Source organism: Barbus barbus (assembly GCF_936440315.1).
Source record: "Barbus barbus genome assembly, chromosome: 27".
Taxonomy (NCBI): domain Eukaryota; kingdom Metazoa; phylum Chordata; class Actinopteri; order Cypriniformes; family Cyprinidae; genus Barbus; species Barbus barbus.
Genome location: NC_136755.1, coordinates 13442133 through 13462142, shown reverse-complemented (window position 1 = coordinate 13462142; position 20010 = coordinate 13442133). Strand labels below are relative to the sequence as shown.

The 20010-nt window shown below is 37.7% G+C and overlaps 1 protein-coding gene across 1 annotated transcript in view; it reads left to right on the top strand.

Annotated features, from left to right (window-relative positions):
• The window catches only part of LOC306847270 (CUB and sushi domain-containing protein 2-like), a gene marked incomplete at its 5' end in the record, with an annotated part of 308039 nt that overhangs the window by 193401 nt on the left and 94628 nt on the right, over nt 1–20010 (top strand). The window contains 8 exons of the mRNA XM_079381119.1: nt 134–322; nt 647–763; nt 1985–2200; nt 2289–2477; nt 4382–4551; nt 4645–4801; nt 4968–5159; nt 8204–8330. Coding sequence (XP_079237245.1) covers nt 134–322; nt 647–763; nt 1985–2200; nt 2289–2477; nt 4382–4551; nt 4645–4801; nt 4968–5159; nt 8204–8330 — 1357 coding nt within the window. The remainder of the gene's footprint in view (nt 1–133; nt 323–646; nt 764–1984; nt 2201–2288; nt 2478–4381; nt 4552–4644; nt 4802–4967; nt 5160–8203; nt 8331–20010) is intronic.

Sequence of the window (20010 nt, the reverse complement as noted above, 5' to 3'; positions counted from 1 at the left end):
TGTATGTACTAGAGTAGTATTAGTAATATAGAAGTTGCCCTGATACCAAGTTTCTAATGATATAGAAATAAACTTCTGCCCTGAAAATCATTGGTTGTTTTCCACAGTAATATTTGTGTATTTTCTCTTCAAGCCTTGCAGCTCCAGTCGGACCATTGCGTTGATCCTGGAATCCCAGTCAATGGTCAGCGGCATGGCAATGATTTCTATGTGGGGGCGCTGGTGACGTTCAGTTGCGAAGCAGGATACACCCTCAGTGACCACGAGCCCCTTGAGTGTGAGCCTAACTTCCAATGGAGTCGCCCTCTGCCCAGCTGTGATGGTACGGTCCACTCTTTACCTACTAAAATGGTCACCACCAGGGAAAAGGACACATTAGAGATAGGTCATTTATTCAAGCGACGTAATCGCTCCCAGACTGGAAGGGCCTTTACGGTTTGAAGCTACCCTTTCCGCTCCCTTCTCCTATTCCACAAGGCTTTGAATATTTAAGGCCATTATTGATTTTTCCCCTTGGGTAATGATAGGAATAATTCGCCTCCATATGTTGATGTCCTTCAAAAGGGCACTTCCTGCAAAGTTTGTTTCAGTAGGATTGCGCTCAGCGTTTTGACAAATAGCCTTTATCTTTTTCTCTTTCCTATAGCACTTTGTGGCGGGTTTATTCAGGGGAACAGCGGCACTATTCTGTCCCCTGGGTTTCCTGACTTCTACCCACATAACCTCAACTGTACGTGGATGATTGAGACTTCACATGGTAAAGGTGAGGCCGCTTTTTTGAAGCTGGTTCTTTCTTTGACAGGAATAGACAGTGTTTTTAACTGAAACATAAAACAATAATGTTTCCATGAACACGCATTGTAAACAGTATAAGATGGAAAAAGTATGGATTTAATAACTGGTTGACTTTCTTTTGGCAGCTGTAACCTCTTCCAAATGGTTTTTGTAATTGTAGATCAGACCTGAACAACAGTCAAGAGGAATTTGCACCATTTCACTTTACAAAAATAATTCAGTTCAATTATGTTCCTCTATGGCAGGGGTCACCAAGTTCGGTCCTGGAGGACCGGTGTCCTGCAGAGTTTAGCTCCAACCCTAATTAAACACAACTGAAGCAGCTAATCAAGCTCTTACTAGGTATACTTCAAACTTCCATGCAGGTGTATTAAGGCAAGTTGGAGCTAAACTCTGCAGCACACCGGCCCTCCAGGATCAAGTTTCTTGACCCCTGCTCATGGCATGAATCTCTCTCATCAAATCATACCAAATGTGGTTGAGGTCAGGACTACATTCAAATCATGATGGACCACCATACTTAAATTTCAGAGTCTTCTTGGAACATCCACATGCTCTTGTGGACTTGACAAATGCAGCAATGTTTCTTCGTCCACTGTTCTTGTTTAGCGTTTCATGCATTATAATCATCTAGACAGAAACGTTAGCATGTTCCAGATATTTCTGTAAGTCTTTCACTGACACTCTAGCATTCTTCTTGCAAGACACCCACTCCTAGGAAGAGAAGCCGAGCTTGTCTTGCCATCAACTGATAACCATCAAGGCTTTCAGAGATGCTTTTCGAACCCTTTCTAGCTTTATGCAAGCCAATAATCCTTAATATTTGGCGTTCAGAGACCTCTTTTGTGAAGGCAGTGCTTCTTTTGAATAGAAAACTCCAAAATTAAGCAATTCTTTTTTTATAGTACAGAGCAGCTTTGACTAACGTCTTCAATCTCACCTCATTGATTGAACACAGCTGATGCTAACTTTTGGAGAAATCATTAGCCTAGGGATTTACATACTGCACTGTGAGTGTTTACATGGTGTGTCATTGTTTGTGCCTTTTATCTGTTGATAAGGACCAGAAATCTGGGTAAATCTGACAGTTTGACATGCGTTTTCCTGAGGTTATGTGATTGAAGCTTTTGTGAACTCTTAAACAGTTGATCTATATCCAGTGTTTTTCTCCACCTCTCAATCTCTGCAGGTGTCCAGTTTAGCTTTCACACTTTTCACTTGGAGAGTCCACACGACCACCTTTTAGTCACAGAAAATGGTAGTTTCTCTCAACCCCTGTGGAGATTGACCGGGTCTACACTGCCATCCCCTCTCAGCGCTGGACTTTTTGGCAACTACACCGCTCAGATCCGTTTCCTCTCTGACTTCTCTGTGTCCTATGAGGGCTTTAACATCACTTTCTCAGGTAAAGACCTTTGCACAGCAGCTTAAACTACATGACATTTATAACGTAAGAAACTACAAAATATCAATCCTTCTTCTGTTCCCTTCAGAATACGATCTGGAGCCTTGTGATGATCCCGGCGTCCCCCCCTTCAGCACTCGTAAGGGGCTGCAGTTCGGGGTGGGGGACGCACTAATCTTTTCCTGTTTTCCGGGGTACCGTCTCGAGGGGCCTGCGAGGGTGGTGTGTCTAGGGGGGCGTCGGCGGGTTTGGAGTTCCCCTCTGCCAAGGTGTGTTGGTAGGTGGTCACATGCTTTTCATTTTGCTTTGTTCGCAAATTATACAACATATTTCCCCTCATGTGCTCAGACATGCACACACACATACTAAAACTTCAGCAGATATATCAAAGTAAAAGAATAAAGACTAAAGCAGCACCATTTTTAGGAGTTCTGCTCAAAACCAGACAGGAAGAAAAAGGTTATGACTCACCATCTGAAAATAAAACCACAACGCCAGCCCTAAATTTAGTCTAATGCTTAATCAGCATTAATGTAATGGTGGATATCTGCATTTAAGTATCTTGGAGAACAGACTTCAATTTAATTCATTCCGGAATGGCTTAGATGCTAAATTTAGAATGTAATTGGTTAACATTATGATTTTGACGTTTCAGTTGAAGCAAGTAATTAGGTATTATGTATTTCTGCAGCAATATCTAGCTTATCCTTGCTTCATATTTGTTTACTGCTCTTTTGAAACTAGGTCAGCTCATATGTTTATGATTATTTGTCAACCCCCTTGTATTTAAACTTATTTAAATAAATAACATATGGCTTACTTCACTTAAAATCTGAAATAATAGTCTATGACAGTTATTTCTTCCAGAAACAATATCCAGAAAACACCCAATATTTGACTTAATGTTTTTTAAGAAAAAATGTTATTACAAGGTGTTACGTTCCCAGTTAGTCTAGGGTTTGGGGAACATGTAACAGAATGAAAAGGTGATGTGTGGAGGCAGCAAGGTTCAATTCCCAAGCCCGGTGCTTTAACAAATGCAAACAATCAACTCAATATCAAGAAACAAGTTCTTTTATTTTCAAGTTATGTGAGGATGTTGACGCTTCAAGAGGGGGCAATGCCAAAATAACAAACATAAAACCTCTAACTATTAGGGAGAAACTAACTAAGCTAAAATAAAGAAAAGGAAACAAAAATACATTAACAATACACTAACTCCCTAACTAGCATAAACAGGAGAAAATCAAGATACAAAGAAAATGGCACCCACCTCTCCACTAACATATTCCCCATAAATTAACAATAAACTTCATAAACAAACAATAACAAAAGAAAATACAAACAGATAATAACTTCCAAACCAAACTTCTTGTCATAGGCTTCAGTCACCACAAGAGTGTTAACACAATAACACCACAAAAAAACCAATAAAGCTTGTTGGGTTGAGAATGGAAGCCTCACGACGCAGCCTCCACACACCCCCTGCGCAGTGCAATGGTGCAGCTTAATTCCTCACTTAAATCCCTCCTCCTGCAACTACATCAGATCACCAATCATTGGAATCAGGTGGTAGCCATTACCTCCTGCTTATGGGAAGGGGGAGAGAGAGCGAGAGAGAGAGAGAAAACAGGGAGAAAAACAAAACAAAATAAGTCCTTGGACGTAACACAAGGGATGCATGACATATAAGTTACTGGCTGATATTGGAGATTTTTTTTATTATTTTTTTTTATCAGGGTATTCAATAATGCGTGCTCATTAACCCTTTTTACATTTATATTGCCTTTGCTCTAACTTAAAATTAATCTTTAAATACACAAAATTAATAAAACTGTTAATTGTAATATTTAGAAAATATACAAATATATACAAATCTCAAAATTTCTATATGTGATGCCTAAATTCACTTGTAGCATTTAAAACAATTGATGTATCAGTTATAATCCGTAATATCACGATAATTATCAATTTACAGGTATAAGTAGGTATAGATTCAAATTTAATTTGTGTGGTTCAATATCCGGCCAAAAGTTTGGCAGAGAAATTGACTTGCACTCATTCACAAACACACACCACCCCCCTGACTGCCAGCATGAGTGTATAAGTGTGTTTGTGTCTATATTGAGATCATGGGTTATATGTCAGAGGTCATTTGACGTCTAACCTCCCTTGCTGCAGCTGAATGCGGATCGTCTGTAACCGGGAAACAAGGAGTTTTACTCTCTCCCAACTACCCTGGTTACTACGGTAACAACCATGAGTGTATCTACTCCATCCAAACCCAAACCGGTAAAGGGATCCAGCTCAGAGCACGGGATTTCCGCCTGGAGGACGACGACTTGCTTAAGGTCTTTGTGACTTAGTGTGTATTCGTATTTATGTGTAATGTTGGTTTGTAAATTATATGATGACTGAATGTGACTGTTTTGTTTGGGTTTCAGGTGTATGATGGTAGCAGCAACAGTGCCAGACTGCTGGGCACCTTCACAAGCACAGAGATGATGGATTTCACTCTAAACAGCACGTCCAGCACCATGTGGCTGGAGTTCATTAGCAACAGTGATAATACCAGCAAAGGTTTCGAGCTGCACTTCACCAGTGAGTAGCACACTGACACCTTGCAGCCATTACACAGCAGCACGTGTGTGTGTGTGTGTGTGTGTATACACATAAATAGATGGATAGATAGATGGATGGATACCTACCTACCAAGCACAGGAGAGGTTTTGAAGGACACACTCTTTTTTTCCCTGTCTTATTACAGGTTTTGAGTTGGTGAAGTGTGAGGACCCAGGTGTGCCTCAGTTCGGTTTTAAACAGGAGGACAAAGGTCACTTCGCAGGCAGCACGGTGTCATATAGCTGTGATCCTGGCTACACTTTAAAGGGCCCGGAGGTTTTGACATGCCTCAGAGGGGAGAGGAGAGCATGGGACAGCCCACTCCCATTGTGTGTTGGTAAGATGCTACTGAATGCTCACACTTACACATTTCTAACTTTGATACGATAACTTGAAATATATTTATATTCAATACCTCAGGGAAAGACTTGCATTAAGGACTTTTTTTTTATTAAAAGATAAATATAGCTAGGCTAGAACATGACAGTGAGTTATATTTGTACTTTAATGAAAACTTACAATGTACACTTTTTATTTTATTTTATTTTTCATTTTATTTTTGTTTTGTTTTGATGGTGTAAGCATTATGGAGCACTATAAACACATGCAATGTCTGTTTCATTCATACTGGAAGCCGGAGGGTGCCCTTTTGCAGGAAGTCCAAATCTGCCTCACAGAAGTAATATAACTTATGGCATTCCAGGAAATCCTAATTACTGTATTTTATCACAAATTTTAAATCTGCCACATGGTCTTGTATGATACACTCTGAGAATGTGCTTCATGAATATGATCCCCCAAGTCAGAGAGAGTTATATTAATTGTAGTGCTTATGATTATATCCAGCCTGGGTTATCCTCAATGTGAGTTTATCACAGACCCACTTTTCAAGGCATTCTGCAATGCTGTTGAATTTTGAATTATGGTGCTTCCCCACCTGAGCCTATGGAGACCTTTAGGCAAAATTGAAATGCCCATATAGAGAGGAGAAATGGAACTGTAAAGGCATGAGCAAATATTTTTCATCCGCCACAAAAGGAAACTAACTAGTACTGTAGAAAACAGAGGGTGGACAGTGAGAAATGAGAAGTTGGTGAGAATAAGAGAAAGGAGGGAGGGGAAGAGAGAGCAAGAGAGAATGAGAGAGCAAGAAATGTAGTTTTATGACTTACGAAGCAGGTCATCACAGGAGTTGAAGAAGATGGGTTTGTTTTATTGTGATTTATGGCTCTGCTGTCCACTATGGGAACATTCGTCAGAACGAAATTCATGAGATGATAAAAAAAAGCACAAAAAAGAGTGAGAAAGACAGATGAAAAAAAACAACTTGCAATATATAAATCTCAACGATAGATAGATAGATAGATAGATAGATAGATAGATAGATAGATAGATAGATAGATAGATAGATAGATAGATAGATAGATAGATAGATAGATAGATAGATAGATAGATAGATAGCAATATTTTTTTTCCTCTGTGCAAAAGAAAAGATCAAAAGTTTGTCTCCATGTCTATGATTATACCTTTCAGAATGTGTGACAATGGCTTGAAAAGCTGAAGTGTGCATTTGAACACATTGCACTTGCATGCTGTGACATGTATATCTCACATGACTACAAACGCCGGCCACCGTGTAATTTGTGTCATTGCTTGTCTATGCTTGAGCTATAAGACTCAAGGAGAGATGTGTGGAGGGAAAGTGTCTGGAACAAATGTGTGAAGTGCCCCTCCACTGGTTGTACTTCATAGCTTTACTTCTGTACTGTTTTTGGGATCAATACTTGTGTTCTTAACATTCCATATGGAAGGAAAAAAAAACATACTTTTTTATTTCTTACTGTATAATTCTTCAAAGTCTCAAAGCTTCAAAGTGTCCAGTCAGTCCTTTCATAAGAAAAAAATGAGAGCTAACAACCCAATCAAAAATCTAACTTTTATTTAAAAGACCCTCTGAAATCCATTTTAATGTAAAATGTAATTGGCCTCAACTGAAGTCATTTGTCATTGTGAAGAGATGTTTCATCAGCCACTTTAAGACCTTGAGTCTTTGGCCTAAAGCAGTATGTTTTAATTATAACATCACTGAACAGAGATGGGCATGACCGAAATGCCAATGTTGTAGACTATATAAAATGTATGAACTATATCAAAATTAAAATAAAATAATGCATACGATATCAGACAATGAATAAATAAAAGAAAAATATATAAAAGAAATCAGGAAACAGGTTGTGGGATATTCAGATTTCAAATAATCTTTTGTGTGGTCGAGCCAAATTGTTAAAACAGATTACTCATTTGTTTTCATGGACAGTTTAACATTTTGTTAGTAAAACAATATATATTGTAGATATATAGACTTAGTCTATCAGGCATCTTCTCAAAATGAAATGAAATTAAATATAAAATAAAACAAATAAAAATAAAATAAAATGAAGGCAGCTTGAATGATTAATAAGAGGGGTTTACACTGTATTCTGTATACAAATTCATTCAGTTCCAGTCCATGTCTAGAGGGTGTATATGTATATATACAGTACGAGTTTATGCTTTGTAAGGGCACATGCATTTGACCTCTGGGATGATGATGACGATGACAGGGGTTGGATATAACACTCTCACGACATCCTGATCCATCCGTGAAACTGGAACTGTCACACGCTCTGGCCCCAACCTCCTGACAAACAAGTCATTTGTACCCCCGCTGCCCGCCTTCACCAGCACCACCATTGCCCCAGTGAAAGATGGATAGTCATGTCTGGGACAGGACATATTACCAACACTATCAGTGATATTAGCCGAAGGAATTATGCCCTCCCCAGGGAAGGCTTAATCCTGGAGGTGATATACAGACATATTATTCTGCTCATCACTCATAAAGCTCTGCTTAGTGCTGAATGTATTCTTTTAAAGTGGAAAGTTATACGCACCCCTGCCACCTGATGATGCATTACTGCACAGCACATCGTGTACCATCCTTGCTTCAAGGATTTAGATACCAATGCAGAATCCCTTACGGAAGTGGACCTGTCACAGGCTTTTTTCTTTTTTTTTTTTTTGTAGGTTTTTAACACCCAATGTTTTTGTTATTGGCCTTAATTTATATATGTAGCCCTCATTAAAAATGTTATTTCAAAATCTATTTCAAACCAAATAGGCCTTAATGTAAAAAAAATATATATATTATATTTAATATATATGAAGTATGTATTTAAATTGTACAATAGAATAACTTTAACTAGTGGTCTCTGACTTTTGGACTCAACTGTGTTTGTTTGTTTCTTTTTTTTTTCTTTTTTTAAGATGTAGTGTTTGTGCTGCAGAGTTGTGAGCTGTCATTGAAGGATTGCGCCTTTGTTTATCTCTTTCTTCACCCAGCCGAGTGTGGAGGAACGATTAAAGATGAGCCCGCGGGCCGGATTCTATCTCCTGGTTACCCAGCGCCTTATGAGCACAACTTGCACTGTGTCTGGACCATTGAGGCGGCACTTGGAAGCACCATCGGGTGGGTATCTACTATTCCATTACCCCCCTCCTCACCATCTGTCTCTTCATCTCTCTGTTTTGCTTTTGATATCTTCATCTAACCTCTAAATGTAATTTCCATCCAATATCTTCGACTATGATGTCAATCCTAAGCTCTAGAAATGTCCTTAATTGAGTCATCTCTTGAAATAAGTGCCATTATGGTACTCCTTATATATTGTACCATAGTGGGGGTGTAACATGTTACTTATACACATACACACGTTTAAGTAGCTAAATGGAGACATTGTGTAGACTTCTGCTGTTTTTATATACAGCTAGTTAATACTATAAGCCTAACTCATACCCGAACTTTCTGCATGTTTACAATTTAAAAAAAAATATTTTACTTTATATTTTAACATATACTTCTGGCTACACAGTTGTCCTCAAAATATGATTAAATAGGTACATACATACTGTGCACCGTATATAATATTCATATATATCATATATATATATATATCATATATATCATATATATATATATATATATATATATATGATATATATGAATATTATATACGGTGCACAGTATGTATGTACCTATTTGACTTTTGTTAAAAAGTCAAATAGGTACATACAATTCTGAGGGAAGAAAAAAAATTTTTTTGAGAGTTTATCTCTCAATTTTATATATATATATATATATATATATATATATATATATATATATATATATATATATATAAAATTGAGAGATAAACTCTCAAAAAAAAATTTTTTCTTCCCTCAGAATTGAAGTTTATAACTCACAATTGTGAGTTTATATTCCACAATTGTAAGAAAATAAGTCAGCTATAAACTCACAATTTCAAGAACAAAAGTCAGAATTGAGAGAAAAACTCGCGATTGTGAGCAAAATGTCAGAATTGTGAGAGAAAATGCTGTTATTTTTTAGTTTTAGTTAATTGGCAGAAATAAGCCTCCACAGAAAACACACCCATTTGATCAAATGCCTCAGTATGTCCATCCTTTTTACCCTTTGTCCCACCACTCTTGCCATACTCCGTCTAATTGGTTTGATGGTGTATTTGTCAGCTCTCGCCTTAGTCGCAAGCGTGGATTGGCTGGCAGGCCGAGCTCTATCGCCATGCATGCCAGTATTGTTCATCATGCTGTCACAGTCAGCAGGACTCAGAGAAGCTAGAAGGACATTAGCACTTTGGCAGTCCTACAGGCTGACCTCTTCCCTTCCCCAGCAAATCGCTCCCTTTCGCGCTAATGAATGAACATGCCCCCTTGGTAATTGCCACTCGTTTCGCCAGCGTAATTTTGCATGAAATCTCACAGCCGAGATCTGCCTAATTTGTCCGGGGCTTTAATTGTGCTGTTTATCAGATACTTTCCCCGCCCTTCATCTAGACACGTTAAGAGCTCCCAGATGCTTTCTTGCTGTCTTAAAAGTGGTTCGAAATTGACATTTGAGTTGGTGTTGCTGTGTTGAAGGCTCTGTAAGGTGCTCAATCAAATTTCCCTTTTATCCTTTGTTCTTTGTGTCCTTAAATAGTTGGAAATGAGCAGTGAGGTGAGTGTAATTATATCATAAGGGTTACTGAGCATCTAACGTTGGTACACCCCTCCAGATACTCGCGCCAGAAGAGCGCCACATGTAATAATTGAGGTCACCTGTCCTTTTTTTGTATAACTGTGTAATTTAATACAGTCTGATACTCAGATGTTGCCTGCTTAAAGCTTGTACTTAGTCAGTGTCATGTAATCATTGATGCAATCATGGCCATAAAAAGCCATGTGATTACAGTGTACTTAAGCACATTGTGAAGCGGAGCGCCTGAAACCCCTCTTAACCCACAAAGCACTGCAACGAGTGGCCTCTCATGGGTTCGTTTATAAGAAATTTTCATTCACATGTATATTTAATATGGTTTAAAAGTTTGTGTCCGTAAGATTATTATTATTGTTATTGTTTCTCTTGTTGTTATTGTTATTATTATTATTATTATTATTATTAATGTATTTATTTTATTTTTATTTATTTATTTTTAAATGTCCAATGCTCACCAAGGCTGCATTTATCTGATCATAATAGTACTTTTATTAAATATTATTACAATTTTAAATAATGTTCTTCTATTGTAATATATTTTAAATAAAATAAAAATAAAATAGATGCATAACATTCCATGCACAGGCAGCCTTTTCTAGTACGACATGAAGATATCAGAAGTATTTACCACTGAAATCTGTAAACACTAAAGGTAAACATAGCTGAGCTTGAGTGTTTGTGTGTGCAGCAGAAAACTCTACACCTTCCTCTCCCCTTCTGATAAAACGGACTACTCATATTTTATTTTAAAAGCCTGTTGGCAAAAGTAAACAGCTGTTACAGTGTGTATCTGCGTGTGATGTGCTGTTTATTTATGCATCTTTAGTACATGTCTTTATGTGACCACATATTAGTACTGCAGGTCATGCAGTGTGTTTATTAGATCCCCTTCAACACGCACACGATAACTAATAGCTTAGGTCTCTTCCAGTCTCAGACCTAGTTCCCCACTGTAAGGTATGCACATACATTTCTTTGATCTCATCTCGAGCAATCAATTATTCAAGATCATTTGCAATGCATTAGGATTGGGACGATGTCTTGCAATAGTACTAGGACTCTGTTAAGGCAGCATTCAGAATATGCTGTCCAAAAAGATGAGCTACCATTAAGCACCGTCTGCAACACACTTTGGAGTGTGTTATATTTTTCAGATTGGTGGATTTTTTATTTATTTATTTTTTAATTGGGTAGACCACAGTATAAGCAATACAGTATATATCCCTATATAATGGGTGACACATTTGTACTGTCACAGGATGTATACTGTGATACCACCCTGCCCCAGCTGTCCTGTCCCGATGGACTTCCTTATCCAGAGGGGCTGATTGCAGTGTCTGAGTGTGGAGACATAAAAGGCTGTGTAAGGGTGGACTGGGATGTTTGTATGATGTGTCAGGATGCTGAGGGGGTTTCATGAGGCAGGGGGTGCAGGTGATATTTCATCATTCTTTCATCAGAGACACTTCTCCACATCTGAGATGCCTTTGTTTGGCAAATGTGATACTTTCAGCAGCCACTTCACTCACACACACACGCACGCACACACACCGAGACAGATATATGCCTAGCCCCAAATGTTCTCATCCACGTGGGATTAGACATCGGTTAAGCCTGCTGTTCCAGAGCCGGTTTGGATCGCACTGTCACGCTCAAGGCTCATCTGCAGTCACGAAAGAAATCTGAAGAATTAACGGAAGCTGGGGTCCCACTTCCTTCCTTCCCTATTCTGCTGTTTTATCCACCTCTTTTTCTCTTCCTTCAAAGCCTTCAAGTCATACATTAACCCTGTTATCTTCTCACTTCTGTCCCATCTTGTCAAAGTTGACAGTTTTTTTTTTCTTCCTTTTTTTTCTACTTGTCTTGTTCTTTTCTTTTTTTCCCCACACTCTTCTCTATTTGTTCTCCTGAAATCTTTTCTTGTAATTGGCTGGTCTACTCTTTTATTTTATTTTATAAGTTGATTATGATGAATTAAAATGGATTGTGTTGCAGGTTTATTGCATTGTTTTTTAATTTTTTTCCGTTTTCTTTTTTCTATTTATTAATAATTATTATTATTATTATTACGTTTTAATTGTAGGATTTTAAGTTAATATGGTAGCTGTTATAGTTTAAAATATAGACTACAATAACTGTTTAGCAGATTTAAGGTAGGTTGTTGTGATACATTATGAAAAAGGAATTTGTAGCATTTTACTTTTTCTTTTCCTTTCTTTTCTTCTTTTCTTTTCTTCCAAAAATATCACACACTTCACTGAGACATGCAGGTTTTGCCGTCTGAATTGTGCCGCTAGTGGCCTTTTTTATTTATTTTTTTGCTTGCACTTTTAGAGTAAATATATCTGTCAGGACCACTATCGTCAAGATGATTGACAATTAGCATACAGTTTTGATTGGCGGTATGGTTCTGTTCTGGGCAAGAACATGCTGCAGCCTAGCATGGATGAGAGCAGGGAGAGCAGCGATAACCCCTCCAGGGAAACAGAACAGAACCAACATAAAAGTATTGCAGATATCGTTAAAGTTCAGTAATTTTATGTACACATTTAAAATTAGTCTGATTCAAAGGAGAATTAGAAGGCTGAAATCCTGACTGACAGAGAAGGAGTTGGGGGTGGAGGAGGGTTATTAGCTATTGAGCAATGCCAAAACTGAGGGACCTTATACATAGATGCTTAGATAGGTGCCGTATTCCTATAGGTAGATGGGGAGTCAGCTGAAGCGAGTTTGACTAACGTGACCTGCCAGAACTAAAGCTATGCTTGATTTCTCTCACTGTAACAATGTAAGATACGAAAATGTATATCACAGTGGTAAAAGTGTTGGCTTTATAGTGGGGTGTTTTGCTTTTAATCCATGTAATAGATGCCTGGCTAACAATAGTCTTGGGAGCTGAGAGGTACAAAAACTCTTCGAAATAAAAAGATGTCTTGGCGTGCGGGATGCTTAACGTCATATTTAAGGACAGGGTTGCAGTAACACCATATGATTCACAACTTCGAACACAACAACAAAACCAGAGTAAATCACACAGAACAGACGTTTTTAGCGTTATTTATTCATGCTGTGGGAACAAGTCCTGCCTCAAGCACCACAGACATCACTATGTGATTCTTTAGGAGCTTGATCAGCAAGATCGACCAGCTTGACCAGCCAAGATGCTAATGAACATCATTGCTAAATGTTGTTCCACCAGCATAAACCAGCCTGGACAAGCATGAAAGTTCTGTTTTGGGAGTATAGAAACTGTACAGATCTGATCAATTGCTTTTTTGTAAACTGATTTGCACAGGCGCTGGGGAGAGAAAGACCCCCGAAGAGACTAGAGTTGATCAATTAATTAATGAGTCTAATTTTTAATGGTTTGTGAAATTGTGCCGTCTCACTTGCAGTGTCTCCTTGGTCATTACTCTCAATATACAAACTGTCAAAGTTTGAAACTCACAATTTTTCTAAAAAGGTTAATGTACCTCAAAATCCAATACGCTGCTAAATGGAGGAAATGTGCCCACGCACACCTAGAATAATCTGATGATAAACACCTGGATGGTTCTCCTGCCGGCATCCTCCTGGGAGCACTTTGCAGTGGGGATGGCTAACAGCAGTGAAGGGAGGAGACTGTGGATTGTGGGTAAAAAAAAAAAGTGCTGTGCACTTGTTTTTTAGGTGGCCAGGACCTCACATCTGCTGAATCAGACTGAGAACTGCTTCTTATATTTATCCTATCTGCCTACACAGCAGATAAACATAAATAATCATGAATGCATCAGCCAGTTCCACCCACTATATTCTACTCTAAATGTTGTTTTTCATCCATCAGGTTATGTAATTAATTAGTCTATATTTAGATTTTACCCCCCAGACTTCGAAGCAAATACAGACTAACATGAATTTTGCTTTAACAAGTCTAGCATAGCCATACAGTTCCATCAGCAGATGTTAACTAGTGAAGCTAGATGACAAATTTGAGTGGAAGTTCATTGTCTATGGATGTCTTGCTGATTTTGATGCTAGTTTTGAATCTTATGTGGATGTTAGCTAAGTTTGAGTCTTGATCTTGTAGCCTTGACCTGGAGACCTTTTGAAACCACATAAAGTGGACTTTGTCTTAAGTTTCAGACTTTGATTTAATTTGGAGCAACATGTATGATGCAACAAATGAATCACTTTCTCTGTTTCAGTTCATTAAACTGAACAGCCTGGTTCTTAGACAAATGGGTCATGGTCTGGGCCTGAATCTGGCAATCAACTTATCTAGTCTTTTCAGCAGTGAAATTGCATTTTCGCCCTTCCTTTTATATAAAAAAAATTAGTATTTTTTTGCTCCACAGACCTCATCCTCTCCCTAAATCAAATAGCTTTCTTTCAAATGACAGTCCTACCCGTTTGGTATAATGGAGATGTCCTGTACAGATATGTCCATAAAGGTGCCCTTGAACTGCTATATGTTCTGTACTGTGCTGCCATGAGAGATCAGAACCATCATTAAAATGATTGCAAGGCAGCGCTGTATTGATATTCTGATGTCATTCTGTTTTCTTCTTCAGAATCTCCTTTTGATTTACAATAATCTAACCACAAGCCATGACATTGTAACACAGTACAAGAGTTGGGTTCCAGAGGTAAAAATCACATTTATTTACTCCGTAGGGGAATTGATTTTTTTTAACGATAACATATTGACACTAAAAGACAGACCTGCTGTAAGTTAATCAGTGGTATATGTTTTTGTTTAAGCCATCAACATGCGTTATTTAACTTTTTATTCCTTCTTTCCTCTGGGGTAGAACTGCATTACCCAAAACAATTACAAATTAGAAAATCTCTACAACAAAATTGGGCCAAAAAAAAAAAAAGAGTGCTTACACACTCCAATTAAGCACTGCGAATGGCATAATAGTCAGTCTTAAATATGTATACAAATATTGAAGACCATAGTAAGTCAATACTTTTAGATATTTTTCATTTTTAATTTGACTTGGTTTTTATTTTATTTTATTGTAGTGCTGTCAAATGATTAATCGCATCCAAAATAAAAGTTTTTGTTTACGTAATATGTGTGTGTACTGTGTATATTTATTATGTATATATAAATACACACACATGCATGTATACTGTATATTTAAGAAAAAATATATGAATATAAATATATACATGCAAATATATACTGTATGTGTGTGTATTTATATATACATAATAAATATACACAGTACACACACACACACATATTCTGTAAACAAAAAGTTATTTTGGATACGATTAATCGCGATTAAACGTTTGACAGCACTAATATATATATATATATATATATATAAAATGGAAAAATATAATTCCTTGTTTTGCATTTACTTTAATATGAAATCATGGCATGCTTATATTTTTATTGCTTCGTGCATAACTCTTTACACAAGTGTAAAAGTGGCTTTGATGCATCCTTGCTGTCTAGTAATCACTGATATTTTTTCTCAGGAAATGCAAACGTAGTCCTCCTTAGACAGGACATCTTTGTACACTAGACTTACTCTCTCTAAACCATATGTCCACACATTATTTAAAAATTGCTGCATTATTCACTTGATGCACCAGATGCACCAGATCCTTCACTGGCTGCTTAATATTCAAAGAGTGACTGAAATCAGTTTCAAGAAACTGTCATTTTTCATTCAGCTTTCAAGAACTCTCATCAAGGATATTTACACAAACACCTGCAAATGCTTCTCACAATCTTAACAATTGGTAGATATTCATCTCATGCACACATTACCGTCTTATGTTAATATCTTCTTGTTTTTTTTGTGTCTTGTATGTTTTCAAATGTGCTTTTCATTATTTATTTTCTTTTATCTTCCCCTTCTCTTTCTCTGTCGTCCATGTAGATTTTGTTCTTTAATGACTTGTCTGGTTAAATGAATAAACAAATAAATGAATCCACAGACATGCACTGACAAAGTGCACGTCTCTCCCTGTCTGCCAAGTCATTGCAGCAGGAACACGGCCGAGACTCCCGGGGTAGCGGTGCTGTTTGGTATTCATATGACACAGCTCTCCTCTCCATTTGCCTGTCTTTCTCTCCTTCTCCCTTTCGTTGGCACTTCCTCTGACATCTGATTGAACCACTTTTTTTCTTAAAGATGCATGCAACACTTTGTTTACCTCTCGTAGCGAACCTCAAAATGGTGGCTTGAGTTTATTTTGGAACGACTCAATCTTCTTGTTTTTGAGTAAGCAGATGCTTCTGGAAAAGAACAGAGTGAGTAAATCAGGCTGTGGATGACCTGTGTTGAGATGAAAGGTATTTTTCCATTTCTTTAGATGCAGTTGACCTTTGCATTTTGTGTGGTTTGAGGGGAACAAATCAAACCTCATGGGGTTTAGTCTTTCATCTCCCTCCACCTTCCCCTTTGTATTGAACATGCAAATCTGACAGACTGTAACCACCCACTCTCCTGCCAACGCTCCCCACAACCCTACCAACCACCATCCCATCAGCGAGGATTACATGAAAGAGTTGTTGAGCAGTAGAGAGAGAAACAGGAAGGGAGAGATGAAAGAGTAAAAAAGTATTTCAATAAATAAAAAATGAACATGAGGATTAGTTAACGTGGCGGTGTATGGATTAGCTGTACCAGTATGATTTTTGTTCAGGCAAAACCATCGTTCTCTTCACAGTACTAATGCCTCACCCTTTCCTCGAAGGCCTGGATCTGAGGTTAATTAGCTAAGCATCACAACCAATGCTAAATTAAAGGAAAGCCCTTATGTTAAGAAAAACTAGTTATACATTGTGAGGGTATCACTAAGGGTTTTCTCATATCACTTAAAGGGGTGGTTGACTGTTTTTTTTCTAGGCTTGATTGTCATGGGGTGCATTCTAAAATGTTCATGCTTTGTTTTTTAAAAAAAGCATTATTTTTCACATAATTTACCTTTATTCTACACCGCTCTGTCCCTTCTCTGATAAATGCTCCGATTATTTCCTGGTTTTATGAAGCCCCTCCCTCAGAAATACATAATGGGCTCAGATTGGTTAGCTGGCCCAATGTGTTGTGATTCGCTAAACTGCCGAGTGCGCATCTAAACGTCCCGCCCCTCACCTCAGTGGCATGTGCTCCGGTTGTATTGGAAACTATGGAGTCATCTATATTGCTTATCAATTTGAGCCCGATTGAGACACAGAGGATATTAGTGAAGAGGATCGTGCAGAACCTGTGCAAGCACGGCTCTTAATGGTATGTTTGTTTGTCGTTGTCCCATACTGTTAGATACGCTGTTATTTGTAAATGCTACTGCTTCTGTTAGCTTTTAATATATGGTTTTATCCTTTATTTATTCGTCCATGTATAATGCTTCTCATTGCTATGTGAAAATAGGTGTATAATTGGAACTGTTCATTGTTGGAGCTTAGCTGAAGATCTGAATGAGAGAGAGAGAGAGATGCAGAGCGTGTGCAGACCAGGGTGATGCGAGGAACAGGATTGAGAACTGCTGCTTTAGAACATTGATTTTGAAACTTGTGAATCCATTAGAATCATTAGAAGACAGAACCACGATTCATATATAAATAGATTTTTACGTGCACCCCTAATGTTCTCTTCCTCTTCTCTAAAGCAGCGCAGCATGGCCTCGCCCCCTTTTCTGCATGTTCACGGGGACAGGGTTTATCTGGGTTTGTTACGTCAAGAACCCAACATTTATATTTATATTTATGCATTTAGCAGACGCTTTTATCCAAAGCAACTTACATTGCATTCAAGTTACAGTTTTTACATTTTATCAGCTCTTGCTTTCCCTGGGAATCGAACATGACCATGGAAAGCAAGACCATGACCATGACCATGACCTTGGCGTTGCTAGCACCATGCTCTACTATTTGAGCTACAGGAAGGAACTCGTTGTAGTCCCTAGTCTCTGTTTGCATTGAACTTTCAGCTTCGTAACTTTGCAGATATTGTTTATGCTCAAACAGCAACATTACACGCCAAACTAACGTTAAAAAAGTGAAATAGCAATCAACCACCCCTTTAAAAGGATAATTTACTCCAGTATGGAAATGCTTCATTATTTCCTCACCCTCGTGTTGTTCCAAACCTGTCGTCCTCAAAATATTTTATTTTGTGTTCCGCTTAAGAAAGAATTGCATAAAGTACTTTTGAACTTGAACCTGAAACACCTCTAAAAAGATCAACTTAGACCTGTATGAATTTCCATGCTGGTTCAGTCTAGTTTAACCATAATAAAGTAGCCTGAATCCACATGGAGTCTATTCTGATTAAGAATTAAAGAGAGACTATGTGAAGAGGAAGAAATTCTGAAGTGCAAAGTTCAACTGTGCACTGACCTTGCATTCTTAGCTAATCAACCTCAGAACCAATCAAAATGAACCATCAAATTTACACCAACTTGAAGATTCAACTAAGTTGGTCTCTTTTAGTGCAGAATAATGATTGAGACACACACACACATATGAGGGGCCGTACAAGCCATAATTAATTCTGGTGAACTCACACACTTACATTCTCCTTTCACATACATACATTTCTATTCTCACACACTTACATTCTCCTTTCACATACGGATATTTCTACTTTCACACACTTACATTCTCTTTTCACATTCACACGTTTTTACTCTCATAGTCACATATTTTAACACTCACATTCATATATTTACCTCTTATATTCATTTTTTTTACACATACATTTATACATTTTGCTCTCATGCAAATATATTCAAAGTATACATTTAATATTATAAAAAATAAATGTGTGTAAGAAGAAAATGCATGCATGTCTAAAGAAAATATGTATATGTAAGAGAATAATATATATATATATATATGTGTGAGAGAGTATAGTGGAAACGGAAGGAGTATGATGGAAATGGAAGGCAGGTTAGGCACAGCCTCAGCCGTGTTGCTAGAGACACTTATAAGCGTCTATGGACTTTTTCCACTATGTGACAATTTAGGAAGTGAATAAAGTGGGAGGTGGCAGAATCAGATTAGGGTCAGCGATATTTTTATGTTATTTCCATGACTCAAGATTTGGACTCATTGCGGTTTTATTTAGTTTTTCGTAGCAATATCTGGCAACAATGCATCTCCGGCATTTAAACTGACACATGTCTACACTGGACACAAGCGGCCCGGCTTGATGCTAAAAAATACAATATAGAACTTATTATAATGATACTGTCTACACTGGATGCGGCGCAACATGACAAATCCCCGACAGTAAAACTGATGCATCATTATATTCATGACGTACTGACACAAAGTTCAAATGATTTGCAATAGTCGCTTTGTGGCTTCCAGTGCAGACTACTAGACTGTTGTAGCGTGGCACGTCCGGTGTAAACACCATGTGACAGTAATCAAAAATGGCCCATATACAGCACGGGTAGGTTATTCCTGACAGGACACCATTCGGTAACACAAACGTAGTGATCATCATGATATTACAAAGAAGCACTGAAGACAGACACGAAGAGGAGAGAATAGTCGCGCAAGCAGATACAATACTGTACCAGAGAACAAATTCATTGTTGAAATACTTGAAGAAAACCATAAATATTGAATTGGGGTGGGGGTTATTATGAATTTATTTCTGAGGAGAACTGTATTCAGAAAAGTTTTGATGGCATTTTCTTTCCCTCTTACCTCTATAAAATACATTAGTGTTAAATGAGTGTTTATTAGCGCGGAGCTGTGTACAGCAGTGGAAACGCTATATTGTTATTGCTGTTCTATAAGCGCCACCTGCTGTCAGAAAGAGAATTTGTCTTTTCATCAGAATCAGAAAGAGCTTTATTGCCAAGTGTGTTTACACACACAAGGAATGTGTCGTGGTTTCAGGAGCTTCAGTGCAGAAAGTACAGACAGTGCAGACATACATATAATTAAGGTAATAAAACACTAATAATAAAGAGTAATAATAAAATATGTATTCAGCTCATCTGATGTTTTAGTTTTGTGCAGTTGCTTCATGTTGCAGATATTTTTGTTTGTTTGCTTGAGGTTAGTTTGACCAGTAACAGAGCAAAATAAACAATAAATTAATGAATAAATAAATAGGCAACGAGTATGCCAATT